This window comes from Solanum pennellii, chromosome 11 (assembly GCF_001406875.1).
Source record: "Solanum pennellii chromosome 11, SPENNV200".
NCBI lineage: Eukaryota > Viridiplantae > Streptophyta > Magnoliopsida > Solanales > Solanaceae > Solanum > Solanum pennellii.
In genome coordinates this window covers 63,882,480-63,899,849 of record NC_028647.1, presented here as the reverse complement: position 1 = coordinate 63,899,849, position 17,370 = coordinate 63,882,480, and the positions used below count along the sequence as shown (strand labels likewise).

Sequence of the window (17,370 nt, the reverse complement as noted above, 5' to 3'; positions counted from 1 at the left end):
TGGCAACCAAAGAACACCCTTACCGTTTTAAATTGATGTCGTTCAAAATATGATTTTTTGGGCGAGACTATGCATCGTAGTAACACAAAGTTACTACTCTCCATGTACAAATCTCACCAAACATATATATTCAATGGAATAGTGTATTCTGCTACTACAAACAGAGTTAAATCATCATTACCCGCTGCTTAGCCAAATTTTCTTCAAATGTTATTTTGCTTACCTTGATACCTCGGTGAAGAACGGTTACACTGATAAACCCAACCAAGCACAGGGCCTGGGTTAGCTTAGTTTTTATTTTCGTATCCAAAGAATCAAATACGCGACACATGAATATCAAGGCAAGAGAATAGAGTTTACATAGTCTCAACAAGGCAGCCTTTACGCCTGCTCTTAATGGGATGGAGAACTGAGATTACCTCCAGAATCCCATACAACTACAGAAAGATGACGAAGTCAGACGAGAAACCAAAAAAAAATTTACAATGAAATAATCATAACCTGGATAATGAACATAAATAAGAGTAACAATAATTAATTGGTGACAAACCTTACATTAGCCTACAGTTCAATCCCAATTGTAACCAAAGTACACTGTACACATCTACTGCATAAACTCACCAATCGATAGTTGGGGATCCTGGCTATTAGCTCTGGATTCCAGATTTTAATAACAAATCAATAGAGATCTCCCAGTCATTCCGACACTGCAACTTCTTGGTCAACTCTCCAGTAGTTTGCATCATTGTACTCTTTTGTTCCTGCCCCACCATCATCTGTGCTCTCCTTTTCTGGTACCTTAGGAACAATGCTCCTTTTCAACGGAGCAGCTTCACCGACAATCCCTTCTTTAAGAGCATGTTCCATCGCCTTCTCGGTACCCTCCAATTCCACGCCAACAAATTCAACATCCTCTTCAAACAAAGAAGGAACAGTGGTTGCTTTCTGACTAGAATCAGATCCTGAACTTTTGCTAGAATCAGGAGATGAGACACCATTTGGAATAGATTCTCCACTACAACTAGTGGAATTAAGTGGTGTAGTTCCTGTTTCCCCTGGGTTGGCAAGATGGTCAGCAGAGTTACTATGGTCTAAAAATGGGTTGACAGTGGATCCACCAACTTGAAAATTTGAGGCATCCCCCCATGCTACCCATTCAGGCATAGACCTGTCTCCAAAGGGGTCGTCACTCCCTGATGTCTCGAACGTCATGTCAGTTGTGGAGCCTGCTTTTTCATTCTGTTGATTAAAGTCCCCATCATTACCAGAATTGGCTATGCTGAACCCATTAAAGGGGTTCGAACTGGAGTTAGGTATTGTATTAGAATTTTTGCTCTCAGCCAATTCATCCTCCTCTCCAACTACCACTTCATCATCACTATTGCTGTTGCTACTATTTGACATTCCATTGAGGTTAATATCCTCCATCACATCAGCAGGTGAGGTGCTCATAGAAGCATCACCAATTCTATCATCTTGGAATGCGAACCAATTTGAATTTGTGAACAAACTGCTGCAAAAGTGAAGGGCGGGAAAAGGAAACGTAGGCATTATACTAACAGTAGTGAGTCCTAACAGATAAAACTGAAAGATATTACGACTCTGAAAAGCCTAGACATCTTGTATAAACTATGGCATCTTAGGTTGTTATACATCCACCCGTAAGAGATGGATGTTCCTTGTCCTGACCAGAAGTATTAAGAGTTCCGGTTAGTTGACCATTATTTTTGGAAGACCCAAAGAAACGAAGAGCACACATTTACCATAGTCAAAAATTGGAAAGAACTACATTTTTCCCTTTCGTCATCTGTATGCCTTCTCTATTCTAGAAGGATATGTGCTCAAGTGATTCGTGACCAAAAATAAACATGGAAATCTGAACTCACCTCCCCTGATCATCTGCCAACCTCAGGGATGATATCACAACTTCAGCAGACTCGTCATCAAAATAAACATCCTACAATGCCATGAACATAACACTGTGAGGAACACCACCAAGGCAAGTGTAACAAATGGCAAATGCAATAATGATCGATAATATATCCACAAGGAGGACTGGTTAATCAGGGATGTGAAAGTATTGACCTCATCATCTCGATCGAGAGCTCCACGCCCCTGGAGAATGCAAGAAAGACCGTGAGTGAACTGACACTGAAAGTAGACCCCCCCCCTTCCCCCCCAATTACCAAAGGTTGAGTTGGGGGATGCAGTACAAAAATGTTGATGAGCTTATATATTCCTCTTTTTTCCTTTCTATGCACGCAGAAGCCCACACTGCCCAAATTTCACCTCCCAAAACGAAATAAAATTTACCTCTTCAGCATCATCATTATCATATATGGTGTAACGAAATGCTTGACTCAGATTATTCGCTAAAGCTGCTACATCATAATCTCTGTCATGAACGTCTTCCTCATCACTCTCCCTCGTTCTGTCGTGCAATGCAGTAGGTCGGCTGGCATACAAATAAAGGACATTAACATAGAACAGCAGCGTAGAAAGGGATTACTAAGGAACTTAAAAAATAACTTTTCCACCAAAAGAACGTTTCAAATACACCTCCAATCATCTTAAACAGTAATTAAACCCATGTTTATCCCCGAGAAATTCTGCAAGCCTCTCTTTGATAACTTCATTAATGAGTTACCCTCAGTTGGCTTCATCTAATAACAAGACATCTTGGAATACTAGATCACAACAAAAATAAAGTTTATTGTGACAGATTCTGGTCAACAAAAGCACGACAGTTAATTCCTGGCTTGTCCCACCCACCACCATTTCCTCTTTTCCCAATTTTCCACTTGCTCCTCATGTTTGAAGATCCAAACATTGACAGGAAAGGTACTATGGACGGAGAGTGCAGCTTGTTTGAACACCAACAACATGGTGAATGACTTGCTTGAGGTATCGGATACTTCAAACCTCACTTTGTGCATACTCTTTATTTACTTCTCCTAATTGTACTACTACTGTACCAGGGCACTGCCAACACATAAAAATTATAGCCCAAGAATGGTTCCAAGCAGTAGCTTCAATACAATAATAATCCAACTTCAGATCTCATAGTATAATGCACACAAACATTATGAGAATTTCATTTTGGCAATAAAGTTGGCAGAAAAGAGGAAAAGTGATAGAACCTTACCCACAAGCCCAGCGGTAGACATTTTCTAATGTATTACGCTCCTGTAAGACAGTGGTATGCCAATCACTAAATTCCATATTCTTCTGGACGAGCAGCAAAACCAGTTAGAACAGAATATCAGTATTAAGAGACGATACCAATATCAACAAAAGGTAGGCATGAGAGTAGTGAGCTCCAGCAATTTGAATACCAACAGGCACCTCAAAATAGACACCGCCCTAACAGAGCGTGATCATTTATTCGTGAAAAGGAAATTATTTGCCGAGAGATCATTCAAACCATTCTATTGGTATGCACATCTGAACAAATATCGATGTACACTCCGATGTTGCAAAAAATGAACCAAGTTCTTTTTTATTACAAGGGAGACCCGCAGCCGCTACCCTTTGGGTGCGCACAGGGTAAAACCCCTGCTTCTATGCAATAGCTCGCAAACCACATAGGAGAGGTAACCCTCACGAGGCAAGCCAGGTGCGACGAGCTCGACCCAGAAGGCAAACCCCTTAATTCTGCTGGCAAGGGGTTTTGAACTTGAGACCTCCAGGCTACAACATGGAAGTCCCAAGCTCAAACCACTGGGCCACCCAGAAGGGTAATGAACAAAGTTTTAGTGCCAATTTTTTTAAAAAATTCTAGAGTGTGAAGGCAAGTAACAATTTGTTGAAATTATCTTCCCATGCCCACCATGAAGTTTCAAAAAAGAACATTATCTTAAAGGGGAACACGGTATATTTAACATTAAAGATTCAGTAATAATTACTCCTCATAAGAGAGAGACTCAGAAACTTAGGTTTTGTGAAGCATATCAAGCAACAAAATTATATTTGACAAACCTCGAGATGTGCTCGAATGCAGTTGTCGTTGTTTCCCAACTGAATAAGTTTGTTAGAAATCCTAGTAATATGCCCTATATTACCTACTCGGGGTGCTTGTTTTCCAGTAGCTGGTAAGGTGGGCTGCATCAGTTAAAAAAACACCATTAAATACCAGCACAAGTTATTACCAGCATTGATACTGCATAGTTCACATTAAACAGACTCATCCTTCAGAAGGGGAGAAAATTCGGGAGAACTTTGTTCGAATGTGAAGGGGGATAGTGCACAAAATCAAAAACCTCAAACAAAGGATTTCATTGCTTCACAAAATTAACCTGATTTCCGTCACCAGAAACTGTAGGCTGTTTATCTGTTTGGATAATTTTCCCAATCAAATTGCACTCCTCAAAGAGATGGTCAACGATTGTGTTGGTCTTACTTTCCAAGCATGAGTATATTATACTCTCCACATGATGATGTAATGCATTGTTATAAGGGTACCTATACAAAAATTAAGCAAATAATAAAAATGTTAATCGGAAGTTGGTTTTAGGAAAGATCAATAATAAGGATCTATGAACATTCACTCCAAAGAACTTATGAGGCCAAGAAACCAGGAACATTGACATCTTACTCAAAAAATAGATTCAGGACCCTCTCAATTGTCCCAGAGCTGATCAATTCTCTCTCTGCAACTTCATTACCAGTCTTCAGTAGTACAGAAATGAATTCCACTACCTATAAGGGAGATAAAAATAAAAGTAAGATGGAAAGCTTAAAAGGCTAGGACAAGATTATCAACTCAATAGACCAGACACAAACTCCGCAGGCATTCAAGAACTGGTTGTACTTATGCAAAGCTACTATTCCAGGTAATAGAGCCTAAATGCCTAACAATTATATCCCAAATTTCCATCAGAATAACAAGCACAAGATCTATAACTCCTTTGTGACAGACAAAAAACCATTTGATCTCTTAACAACAAATAGGAAACAGCATAATCGCTTTGCATATCCTCCTGAAAGAACACCAGTCAAATAGTAAAGGAATAACAAAGGCCAGCTCATTCTGTTCCAAGTATAAAATCAAGACAAACCTTTAAACGATGCTTTCCTAGAGGCGGCCTGAGTTCTCCATATGTTGTTGGCAGAACCTTCTCATCAGAGGACACATTCAACAGCTCAAGCAAACCACCTGTGCCACAAGTGATGTCAAAGTTATTGAACTTTTCAAATGAGCAAGCAACAGATAAACAAATTTCATAACTGCAAGTAACATTCTGCTTGTAACTTTTTTTCTTGTTATTGCCGGGTGGCAAGAGGGTATCACTTTGTATAGATGTTGCATTATGAACCCCCCCCCCCCCCAAAAAAAAAAAAAAAAAACTGGTCTACAGTGGAGAACTTGAAATTGACCTTTTCCAATGTTAAACAAGTATCCAAATTAAAAACCGTACAATTCCACATAAGAGAACTTACTAAGTTTAGGAAGCATTGCATCGATAGTGTCTGGATTGACATGCACGGGAGACTCATAAATCTGCTGGTTCCGGAAAGAATACATCATGGATGATGGAATTGATCTTTTTGGATCCAGCAGAGAGATGCAGACAGACAGCGAATGGACAAGGGAAGATTTTGAATGCGAGTCTTCAAGGGCATGACCAAATATCCTGGCTACAAAACTGCAAGCAGAGAAAGTTGTGACACTTAATGAAAAAAAGTTACTATCTGCTGAAAAGATATGTCAAGACAGAGATCAACTTCCAAGGGAAATATCAACCCAAGATCCAACAAACCTTGGGCTTGATAGTTTGGTGGCCAAAGGGGATGGTGTGTTTCTGGTTATTGAACATAGTGATTCTGCTGCATTAGCATGTACTTCAGGAGAACACTGGACAAAGAAAAACAATACATCAAAAGAGTCTCGAGCATAAATCCTCACTGATTAAAACACAAAGTCACATGCTCCGAAACAAACTTAAAAATATATTAACTATTCGCGAAAATAAGAATTTAAAAAGGAAAAAAAAAAAGACTTCTCAGTCAAATCAATTGAGGTGGAGCAAAGAGGACATGCATCCATAACTGGAGAGAACTTATAATTCAGTGGTCTGCTAACAGGTAATTCCTATCAGCTAAGGAAAAAATTCTAGCTCCTGCTGCTCCTAACACCAGAAACTCACTAGACCCTTTGCAACATTAGATAACCAACAATTTAACATGTAAACCAGTTAAGCAAGTTTCGATGAATGATCTGTAAAGGCACTGCAAAGAAATAATAATAACAAGAAATACAAGAACAGATACCAACGGACAGGCGAAGCAGCGCAATCATATAATACTCTAGAAAAGACGCATTCAATATTAAAATGCTCTGTAAACATTCCCCCATGTGTATACATCCAACCACCATTAGCATAAAATCAGGTAGCTACGTATCTTTTTACTTACAGAGGGGCTCAATTTGTCCACGATCATTTCTAATAAATTGCTCTCAGTCAACCATTGCATCACATCCATAGTAGTGGGGTACATATGATCATCAGCTCCTACAAGTCGCACCAAAACCTTGAAAGGAAGGACTTGTTAGAGGAAATTATCCATATAACAATTTGACTATGTTAGTGATTGCATCAGATGGTAGAAGAAAAAACCAAGCAAACTAACCTCCATTATGGATGTGATACCAATCAAATCCACCATCTGTTGGAAAACATCATGATGGGCCTGTAACTAAAAAAATTAGAAGCAGGAACAAATACCAAGCCCTTCAACAGAAAAAGAGGAGAAAGAAAAAAACGCATTTAAAACAACCATATACAGGTTGCAAAGACACATAATGCAACTTAATTCAACCATCTAAAGAAGATAAATTCCAAGAAGATTCAAGCCAAAGAGTGCAAGACACATTATGCAACTGCAGTACTAAACAATGTAGGGTTCTAGAACATAGGATGATTTGAAATTTTGGAAAATGAAGCGACAGCTTGAGCTCGCAATGGAACAGCGGAGCAAGGTCAAACAACATGTAAAAAACTATTGGAAGGAAGGAAACACAAGGATCATAACTTCATATATAGTGAAAGCATCCCAGGATCCCCATAGTAGAAGCAAGAAGCACAACAAGAGGGAAAACGATGCACATCAATTAAAACCTTCAGACCTAATCAAATTTTTCAAAAAATTTGATGAGGCATAAGAGAGAAGGCAGGATTGACCAAAGCTCCGGAGATCCTAAAGCTCTTTCATAGTCAACCAGATGGTAAGATAAGTAGTACAAGAAGAGATAATCGGCAAAAGCAGAGTGTTCTCTTTAGAAAGCAAAGAAGTGAAAATCTAAATATTTGGAATTGAGACAAGAATCTAACAGGGACAATATGAGGTATATATTTTAGGAAGACTATTCAAGATTGGGAATGGATCAAGTATGTTACAAAATAATATATATAATTACCCTATAGGAATGACAAGGGAAATAGGAAGATAAACAGAACTACAGAAGGGAAACAAAATGTTATTATTTGACATTGGCAGAAACAGGAGACTGAGAAAAGTTCTGGAACATCAGAGTTTCCAAAATAAGTATCTTTCCTGTCTGTTGTGCAGCACAGGATGCTATTTAACCCGAAAATTTAAGGAATAGAAGAAGATTTTCTGTGATTTGGTGTTGCATGTGCAAAAAATCGTATTGTTCGATATATCGTGTGTGTTGCTGAGGACAGTGGAGGAAGCAATCTCGTGTTAGAGATTACTTATGATCGGCCACGTAAAGAATTAGCATTATGGCAACATCACGTCCTCTTCGGAGCATACGAACACATTAAGAGATCCTTCTAATTCCACTTGTATTTGCGGCATAACAAGATATTGCTATTAGTTTGTTGAACCTGATAGATGGCAGTGGATGACTCAACTACAGTTATTTTATACATATTCTTTTTTACACTGACTTGGTGTTTATTGATGATATTAATTGAGTCTTAATTGATAATCTACCATAGACGAGTGATAAAATACATACTTCTTGATGAAAACATTACAGCATTAACTACATGAAGAAGGTAAAGACAAAAACTTGTACTATTCATGACATGCAATGGGGATTACTAGGCAAACCTGAACATAATTCATAAGTGCAGCAGTCTTTCGCACCATAAGGCATATCACCACCTACAATTCAGCAAGAACTACATAAAGCAACTCCTTTTAGACCAAAAAGTAAACATTTAAACAATGAAAACCAAGATATTTTGCCCACAGAGCTTGTGGATGAATCAATTTTTTTACCTTACTAAAATACCCAGCCAGCAGGGCACTATGGGGACGACTTGGCTCCAAAAATGAGAAGAGCAAATTCATTAGCTGCAGCAACACAGAGAGACGATTGAAACATCAGAGAGGAAGACCTTCACTTTTTGCTTAAAATATCATTACTCCATGTTGTGAATACAGTACCTCCTCGTCATCCACTAAAGTCTTAAGGATGACATCAATTTCACAAGTAAATATCTCACAGGCAATGAAAGGGAACCTAGAAGATGAAACGACATCAAAAGCAAGAAATCAATTGTTGATAAATGATTAAATTAAAGAAAACTACAGACACTTGCAAAAAGAAATACTGACATAACTGTTAAAACCAGGTCAACTCCTGTAGAAACTTACTTAAATGTCCGTTTGCTATCAGCATCCTCAGAAGGCTCTTCAACAATGTAGCGCAGTAACTGCTCAACCTGTGTTCTCTCCCTCAAACTGAAAATAAAAAATGATAACCATGTTTCAGTGAATGTGAAATTTTAAGCTGAACGAAAAACAGTTAGTCAGCAACTATACTCTCTCCTGGGCACAAGTCAAATTATAACATCTACATAAGTTAAAACTGGGAGAAATTTTACAAATTTATGAGACGACTGTTCAAAGCTTTGCACTCTTGGATTATTTCTTCTTCATCAAGAAGCTCTTCCAAAGTGAAATTTTCCTTGTCTAGCACTGCTTCAACCTAAAATCCCAAGGAAAGAGAAGATCATAAGCAACATCATTCACATCATTCACCAGGTTGGAAAGAAAGTCATTGGAAAAAACAAATAAACACATACAGTGTTGAGGTGACGAATTCATTGAACAGTATTTACAGCGCAAGCTAGATGTACTCAATGTCACAATAAGAATAACGCAACACCAGGTTACGCAAGAAAGAGAAGGGCATAAAGTATAATAAAATACATTATTTAGTGATCCATCAAGCAGATGGATCTAACGGCTGCAATGAAGAATTGCCAATTCAAGAATTACTCCCAACATAAAAATTGTTATATATTGCACTTATCTTCACTTTGTTGATGTCTTCCCATTAAATTTGTTGGTAAATTATGATTTAAGAGTTACCATCATGATCTCAATTAATATGAAATTAATCAACAGTCCTAGATTATTTTAACCAAATTCCTTAAAACATATATGACGATTCTACTCACTTAATTCAATTTTGATCGGAAGGGGACCATATACAAATGAATTTAGCTAAGAACAATTATCATTCTTATTAACTAATTATGAAGAGCTACACTAAAATCAAAAATGAACTTATCTCAAAACAGCCATCATTCTTAATAACTAATTATGAAGAGCTAAACAGAGTTAAACTACCACTAAAGGTAACAGAAAAACCACTAGAAAATACATAGTTGAAACACCAATAAAAACACTTTGATAATCTATAAATCATAGTCTGAAAACAGCATGTACACTATTTCGCCAATTCAATCACAGAAGAGCGAAATATGCTTTGAAAACACAAACTGTACAAGCAAAACATCACAGAAGATCAAAATAACAAGGTCGAGAAACTTCTTTTTCAGCTCATTCATTTTGAACACTGCTCCCCCAATTCAACATCACAGACACAGAAGTTCAAAATATACTTCGAAAACGCAAACTCTATAGCAAAACATCACAGAAGATCAAAATAATTAAAATCGAGAAAATTNAATATACTTCGAAAACGCAAACTCTATAGCAAAACATCACAGAAGATCAAAATAATTAAAATCGAGAAAATTCATTTTAGCTCATTCAATTTGAACACAGCTACACCAATTCATCATCACAGAAGTTAAAAATAATTGAGTCGTGAAATTCCTTCCTCGGCTCAGACAATTTGAACACTGCTCCACCAATTCAAAATCACACAAGATCAAAAACATACTTGGAAAACACAAACTCTACAACCAAAATATCACAGAACATCAAAATAATTTAGTCGTACATAACTAGAACCTTCCAAAACATATTCGAACACTGCTCCTCCAATCCAACATCATGGAATCATGCTTCCCAAATGAAAATACCAGCAAAACATCACAGAACATCAAAGAAAATTCAGCTCATTCAATCTGAACACTATACGATAGTCATAGATAACTGGAACCTTCCAAAACATATTTAAACACTGCTCAGCCAATTCAACATCATCAAAACATGCTTAGAAAACGAAAATACCAGCAAAACATCACAAAACATCAAAGAAATTCAGCTCATTCAATCTGAACACTATACAACAGTCATAGATAACTGAAACCTTCCAAAACATATTTAAACACTGCTCAGCCAATTCATCACCATCAAAACATGCTTAGAAAACAAAAATACCAGCAAAACATCACAAAACATCAAAGAAAATCAGCTCATTCAATCTGAACACTATACAACAGTCATAGATAACTGGAACCTTCCAAAACATATTTAAACACTGCTCAGCCAATTCAACATCATCAAAACATGCTTCGAAAACGAATATACCAGCAAAACATCAAAAAAAATTCAGCTCATTCAATTCGAACACTATACAATAGTCATAGATAACTGGAACCTTCCAAAACATATTTAAACACTGCTCAGCCAATTCAACATCATCAAAACATGCTTCGAAAACGAATATACCAGCAAAACATCACAAAACATCAAAAAAAATTCAGCTCATTCAATTCGAACACTATACAATAGTCATAGATAACTGGAACCTTCCAAAACATATTTAAACACTGCTCAGCCAATTCAACATCATCAAAACATGCTTCGAAAACGAATATACCAGCAAAACATCACAAAACATCAAAAAAAATTCAGCTCATTCAATTCGAACACTATACAATAGTCATAGATAACTGGAACCTTCCAAAACATATTTAAACACTGCTCAGCCAATTCAACATCATCAAAACATGCTTCGAAAACGAATATACCAGCAAAACATCACAAAACATCAAAAGAAATTCAGCTCATTCAATTCGAACACTATACAATAGTCATAGATAACTGAAACCTTCCAACACATACTAGCCAATTCAACATCACAGAACATCAAACATGCTTCGAAAATGAAAATACCAGCGAAACATCACAGAACATCAAAAAAAAAATCAGCTCATTCAATTTGAACACTGTTAAACAAACATGGATCCAGAATACATACCGGAGAACAAGACGACAGAACTGGAAGCTTCCAAAACATATTTGAATCAGAGATTAACAGCCGAACAGATCTATAAACCCTAAAATTGAATCGACAGATTCGAAACGTAGAGCTTTTTCAAGCTGTTTCTTTTTCGGAGCGAAATAGATATTGAACCAAACCCTAGCTTTTGAAGATCAAAAAGAAAACGAAGCCGTAAATATCAATAGAGCGAGAAAAGAGAGAGAGAGAGAGAGTTTTTTTTTTTCATAAAAATGGCAAGGAGGAGTAAACGAAGGCTATAATATTTTTGTTGGATGGGTGGGTAAGGGGGTGATAGGAACGAGAAAGTTACAAAAACTACAAATTTCCATTTGGAGTTTCTTGATCAGGGTATCAAATTCGAGCTCTGAATATAAAAATTGACTATAATAAAAAAACTTTTTATTTTTTAAAAATATTATTATGTATATAAATTTAGATTAGTTAGACTAATATTAATAATAGCATTTTCACTCCAAAATGAATATGAACATAGAATAAAATAAAAATTGGATCTTTTAACTTATATCAAAGTTTTTCAATTTTTGATGTGTATAAATAGATATTTAAATATGTATAAAATTAAATACATATATACATATTTACATGACAATTTAGAGACGAAGCTAGGTAGAGGTTTGTGAGTTCAATCGATCGATCTAACTTTTACATTGTATTTTTACCAGAAAATTAAATAAATATCTATGCATATTGACTAGAAAACCTGGTTCGATGATAAAAAAGTAACTCTAAAATGTTAGAGTTGTGGGTTCGAACTCTACCCCCACCACGTAATCTGAATCACCCTTTCTTTTAGAATTTTCAAACTCTTAATTTTAACTTTGCATTTATGTGATACACTCAAAATAATATATATTATGTAGTGCTTACTTGTGTCGTAATTAAAAATTTTAAATATTATTTAATATCAAACTAAAACATACGTTCACAGATTATGTGGAAAAAATAATGTTAGATGGAAAGGAGTATCAATCATAAAGTAACTTTGGAAAAAATTACTATGTCATTGTATTGTTAATTAAAGATAATTCATACATTTGATCTATTAATTATAAAAAGATTAACGTGAATTATTATTATTTTTTGTCACATGTGTATTTATGTATTGCTTCTAAATTGTTATTTTAGAAAATAGAACTTTATTTTAAAATAGAATATGAGGTGTTTTGCCAATGAAATTTTTTATATTTTTTTTGGAGCTGAATTTTGAAAAGTATATTTATGCTTCATTTCTTTTCATTAAAATTAAGACGTTTGAATCTGAATACACATCTAAATATTAAGATATGCAGTAAGATCTAGATGTGAATATCTAAATAAACATCTAAATATTAAGATGTTTTCTCTGAATCTGAACACTAAATTATTGAAACTGTTTGTTTTTAATATCTGAATGTATATATGAAATTAAATGTTATATCAATAAAATATTATAAAAACCTTATTTTAGTAAAATATTTTTTTAGGACAACTTTCACATATAGCAAACATAAAATTCATATTGGTATGCTATAACAAAGTTTGCATAATAGCGCTCCATAGCAAATATATATATGTATAATTCGCTAATACATATACAATTGAAGCGAATTGAATAAAATGAGGTGTATAAAACAAAAAAGCGAAAGAGACTTGGGCAGAGAATTGTATAAAACGAATTATATAATTATAAGTGTATAGGACGATTATACACAATTTGAATTTGTATAAAATGAGAAAGAGAGAAAGGCAAAAGAGACATGGGTAGGGAATATACAGTTGAATCGAATTGTATAAAATGAGAAAGAGAGAAATTGTATACAATTTGAATTTGTGTAAAACGAGAAAGAGAGAAAGGCAAAAGAGACTTGGGCAGGACTACTTTTATTGTATAATTATAAGTGTATAGAACAAAAATATATGTATTTGCATGTGTATATACAATTTTCTCTCATTTTATACAATTAGAAACACAATTTATACAATTCTATTGTATAAAGCGAGAGATGCGAGCAACAGGAAGCGAGCGAGAGTGGCGATCGAGAATATAAGGGAGAGAGAGACTGACAAACAATTTGCTATAGAATACAAATAGATTAAACGATAGCTACTATATTTATTTATATTATTAGTTTGTCATCCTACACAATTATCCCTTTTTATATATAAAAAATAATACTTTGAACATTCTTATCGTAATAAGGTGATATGATTTATCTATCAAAAATTTAACATTAAGTTACATCATTAATATGATTATTCTTTGCAATAAAAGACTTTGAGAATCTAATATAATGCAATGTAAAATAGTTTTCAAATAGTTTACATAGAGTAGTAATATAATGTTTATAAAAACATTTTATTTTATAATGGACATTTTTTATTATTATCGATCAAATAATTAATATTTTCTTATTTTTGAAATAGTACTAAATATTATATCACGAAGTGTTTATCAATTTAAATATATTGATTAATTTATGAAAGTAAAAGACATATATTAAGTTAGTAAGAATAAAGAAAATTATAACAGTAAGCATGTAATTAACATTAGTTAAATAAGAAAAGAAATTTATGAGTTGTTGTGATGTGGTTATATTAAGATAGGAGTCTTATTTTTGAGTCTGAATGGTGTTAAGGCCTCATTTATTTGCACTTAATGGAGGTATGAAATTATTCAGATTCAGCCTATTAAGTACATTTAGGTCTGAATCTGAATCATTCAGATTCAGTCCATTAAATTCATTTGTTTTATTTTTTAAAAAGCCTCTTAATGGGTCTAAAGAGGTCTGAATGAATCAGATCTGTAGGAGACTCTAAACAACATTCAGACTCATTTAATAAGTTATCAAATAATAAATCATCGCTTCTCTACTTTAAGCGTGCCTTTTTATCTCATAACTAAAAACTTTCTTTCTCTCTTTTCTCAATCAAACACCATTTTTTCTCTCTTGAACTGGTATGTTTTCATAAATCCTTTCAAAATTTTTTTTTGTATTAATAATTTTCTTGTATTGACTGTGTCAAGAACATTGTTGGTGTAATGGCGTTTATCAAGGTTTTTGAATGAAAAACAATTGTACTTCCAAATCATGATTATTAAAACTTTTAAAACTTTTTTTTATCAAAAGCGTTATATTTTGTTGAAATAAAATTTTTATGATATTTTATTAATTTAATGTTAATTTCACATGCACATTCAGATATTGAAAACAAACAGTATTAATTATTTAGTGTTCAGATTTAGAGACCAAATCTTAATATTCAGATGTCTGCAGATAAAAACACCTGAATCTTAATGCAAATCTTAATATTCAGATTCAGAACTCTTAATCTTAATGGAAACAAATGAGGCCAAAGAGTGTTTTACAAATGATTCATTCAGATGTATTTAGACCTATAAAGAGACTTATAAGGAAATATAACAAACTTAATGAATTGATTTTGAATAATTAAAATCCAGTCATAAAAAACAAGCACACTGAATGAGGCGGATCTGATTGATTAAGATTCAGACCCCCATTAAGTACAAACAGATAAACAAATGAAGCTTTAGTGAAATTTGGAAAACGCTTTAAAGATGTTGTCACTTTTCATTTTATTTTTTGATAAAAAATTGAAATAACTTCCAATTATATTGATAATCATATATAATTTTATTTTTCACTTTAAAAATATAATCACATTTTTTATAACTAAATGTAGAGCCGTTAATATGGGTTAGGCTCGTTGAATCGGTCTGGTCTAACTCGTGATTTGATACGTCTGGTCTATGATTTTCGGAGCTTATTTAAAATTTGTGGGGCTGGCGAAATTCGGATAAAATTGTCCGTGGACTAAATAAAAATTAATCAAATAAGAATTAAACTCAAAATCTGTTTATAGTTTGAAATATTACAATTTAAATACAAATTATATTTATAAAATATGTACTAAATTTCTCTAAAATTTCTAGGAAATCACTACATAGGTCATACCCAATGAAATATTGTCATAGTTGTGTTTTATTATGATCATTGAATAAAAATTAGGTTAATATTACTACTTAACTATTTATGCTTTTACTTGAAATCAAACTTAATAAATATTATAAAAAGAATTTTGTTTGTGTATTTGATAAAAAAAATTAGCAACACTAACCACATGTAATATTGTTTTGCCGATATTTATTATAATTTGATTTTAAAAATTATAAAAAAAAAACACTTTTGAAAAAATAGTGTTGGCCCAACAAAGCGTGTAGCCCATGTACTTGTGGGCCCGGGCCGACTAATTTTTGGCCCACGCAAAAAATAGGCTAGCCCTAACTGACCCTCAGATTTCAAAATTTGTATGGACTAGTCGGGATGGGGTGGACAAGCTCATATTAAACTAAATGCCTCCATAATATTCAAAGTACGAGATCAACTTTAAAAAAAAATTGATCGGCGTTTAAAAATAAAATATTTACGCATGCTTGTTTTTATATTAATTAATTAAACTATTACTAATTAGTGATTAACTATAATAATTTTCTTTTAGTTTTATACTTTATGATTTATATAAGTATTAAGACTAGCCAAAAAAGAAAACTCTCTTCATCAAAATTTATTTTCACATTCAAAATTTAAACTCAAAATTTTTAGATAAAAGTGAAAAAATCAATGTTCATTTAAGCATACATATTGGTTTCATAATTACTATGGTTGGTAAATCGAATTTCATAACTAAATACCGTTGCATACATATTAAATATTTCTTTTTTACATATTATAATATATGATCTGAATAGTAAATTTCGTTGATATTACATATAGCTAATTTTATTTGTTTTTGTCGAAAAAAATAAAATCATTTTTAAAGTATCACACAATAGTTGAATATTAAACACTAATTTGACTGACATTTTTAGTAAAATCTATAATTTGCAAGTTGAAGGAAATAATTTGCAATTTGCACTACGATATGATTTTTTTTAAAAAAAAAAATTTATGTTAGTAAAGTTCTATCATGAAAATGATGGTCAATTTTGCAATATATAAGAAATTTATGGTGTGAGTAATGAGGAAATTTATGGCCCATTGACATGACCCAACAATATATATACTAAACTTTTTATATAAAAAAATAAGGTAGTTGTTGCACAATTTACTTATTTATATTGAAATTAATTCTCTATATCAATCATAGATTTAAAATTCGAAAAGTAAATTATTTTTTATTTTGTTCGATACAGAGTTTAAACTTGTGATCTAATTGCAGCTTTGTTAATATATCCAAATTGAACCCAATTTTTAAAATAAAAAAAAAAAAAATCTACAAGTTGCTATTAAACGTAGAGCCTTATGTAATTATATTGTTAGTCATTGTAACACAAAATTATTTAGATAAAGTCATAAACACGTACAAGTCATGTGCATGCAATAATATTTAGTAGGTGCATTTATAAATATTAAATGTTTCTCACTTTTGTTTAAAATTTATAGAGTTGAAGTTGAAGATAAATCATATTTGAATATATTTTAATTTAACTTTAAAAGTAAAAAGTAGATTAAAAACATAGGTTATAAGTTGTTTTCCAATACTGCCCCAAATTACTTTGGTAAAATTTATAATTAAATGACTTTGAAATAAAAATATATAGAAAGAATGGAATAATTTTCATAATCAAACAGATCTTTAATTTATCGCTCTTGTAAATTGTCTCTTTTTTTTATTTTCTTATAACATATAACAAAGAAGTCGTTTCAAGTGTGATTAATCGCTCTTTTGGTGAACAACAATCAATTGCACTAATTACAAGCTAATAAATTTTATAATCCAATGCATGTTTTTTTAAATAGTGATGTTAAATGAATGAGTGAATTAAATTTAAACGAATTAAGATAAGTCGAATTAATAAATGATCAACTGATTGAATCACCAAAAGATTGCAT

The 17,370-nt window shown here is 33.1% G+C and overlaps 1 protein-coding gene across 3 annotated transcripts; it reads right to left on the bottom strand.

The window, feature by feature from the left end:
- Positions 1–314: 314 nt before the first annotated feature.
- LOC107004600 (serine/threonine-protein phosphatase 6 regulatory subunit 3-like) lies at positions 315–11,715 on the bottom strand. Of its 3 annotated transcripts, none has more exons than XM_015202861.1 (19): positions 11,435–11,715; positions 8,859–8,962; positions 8,629–8,715; positions 8,419–8,494; positions 8,251–8,325; positions 8,080–8,133; positions 6,631–6,690; positions 6,415–6,531; positions 5,760–5,854; positions 5,440–5,645; positions 5,058–5,155; positions 4,595–4,698; positions 4,296–4,461; positions 3,979–4,101; positions 3,146–3,228; positions 2,314–2,455; positions 2,086–2,115; positions 1,887–1,957; positions 315–1,513 (listed from the first exon to the last, which is right to left on the bottom strand). In XM_015202861.1, exons 1-19 carry the CDS (start codon positions 11,471–11,473, stop codon positions 697–699), a joined length of 2,547 nt encoding a protein of 848 aa, XP_015058347.1. In that variant the 5' UTR covers positions 11,474–11,715; the 3' UTR covers positions 315–696. The 3 variants fall into 3 exon arrangements, with proteins under 3 accessions (XP_015058347.1, XP_015058348.1, XP_015058350.1); XM_015202862.1 differs by having other exon boundaries at positions 315–1,510; XM_015202864.1 differs by having other exon boundaries at positions 3,146–3,225.
- Between the last annotated feature and the right edge of the window lie 5,655 nt (positions 11,716–17,370).

Excerpts from the sequence above, each read along its gene's own strand:
- LOC107004600 (XM_015202861.1), bottom strand. The coding sequence starts at position 11,473 with ATGTTTTGGAAGCTTCCAGTTCTGTCGTCTTGTTCTCCG. Across the intron at positions 5,646-5,759 it reads ACCAAACTATCAAGCCCAAG|TTTTGTAGCCAGGATATTTG; the intron begins GTTTGTTGGATC and ends CTCTGCTTGCAG. Across the intron at positions 4,462-4,594 it reads GTCCTGAATCTATTTTTTGA|GTACCCTTATAACAATGCAT; the intron begins GTAAGATGTCAA and ends ATTTTTGTATAG.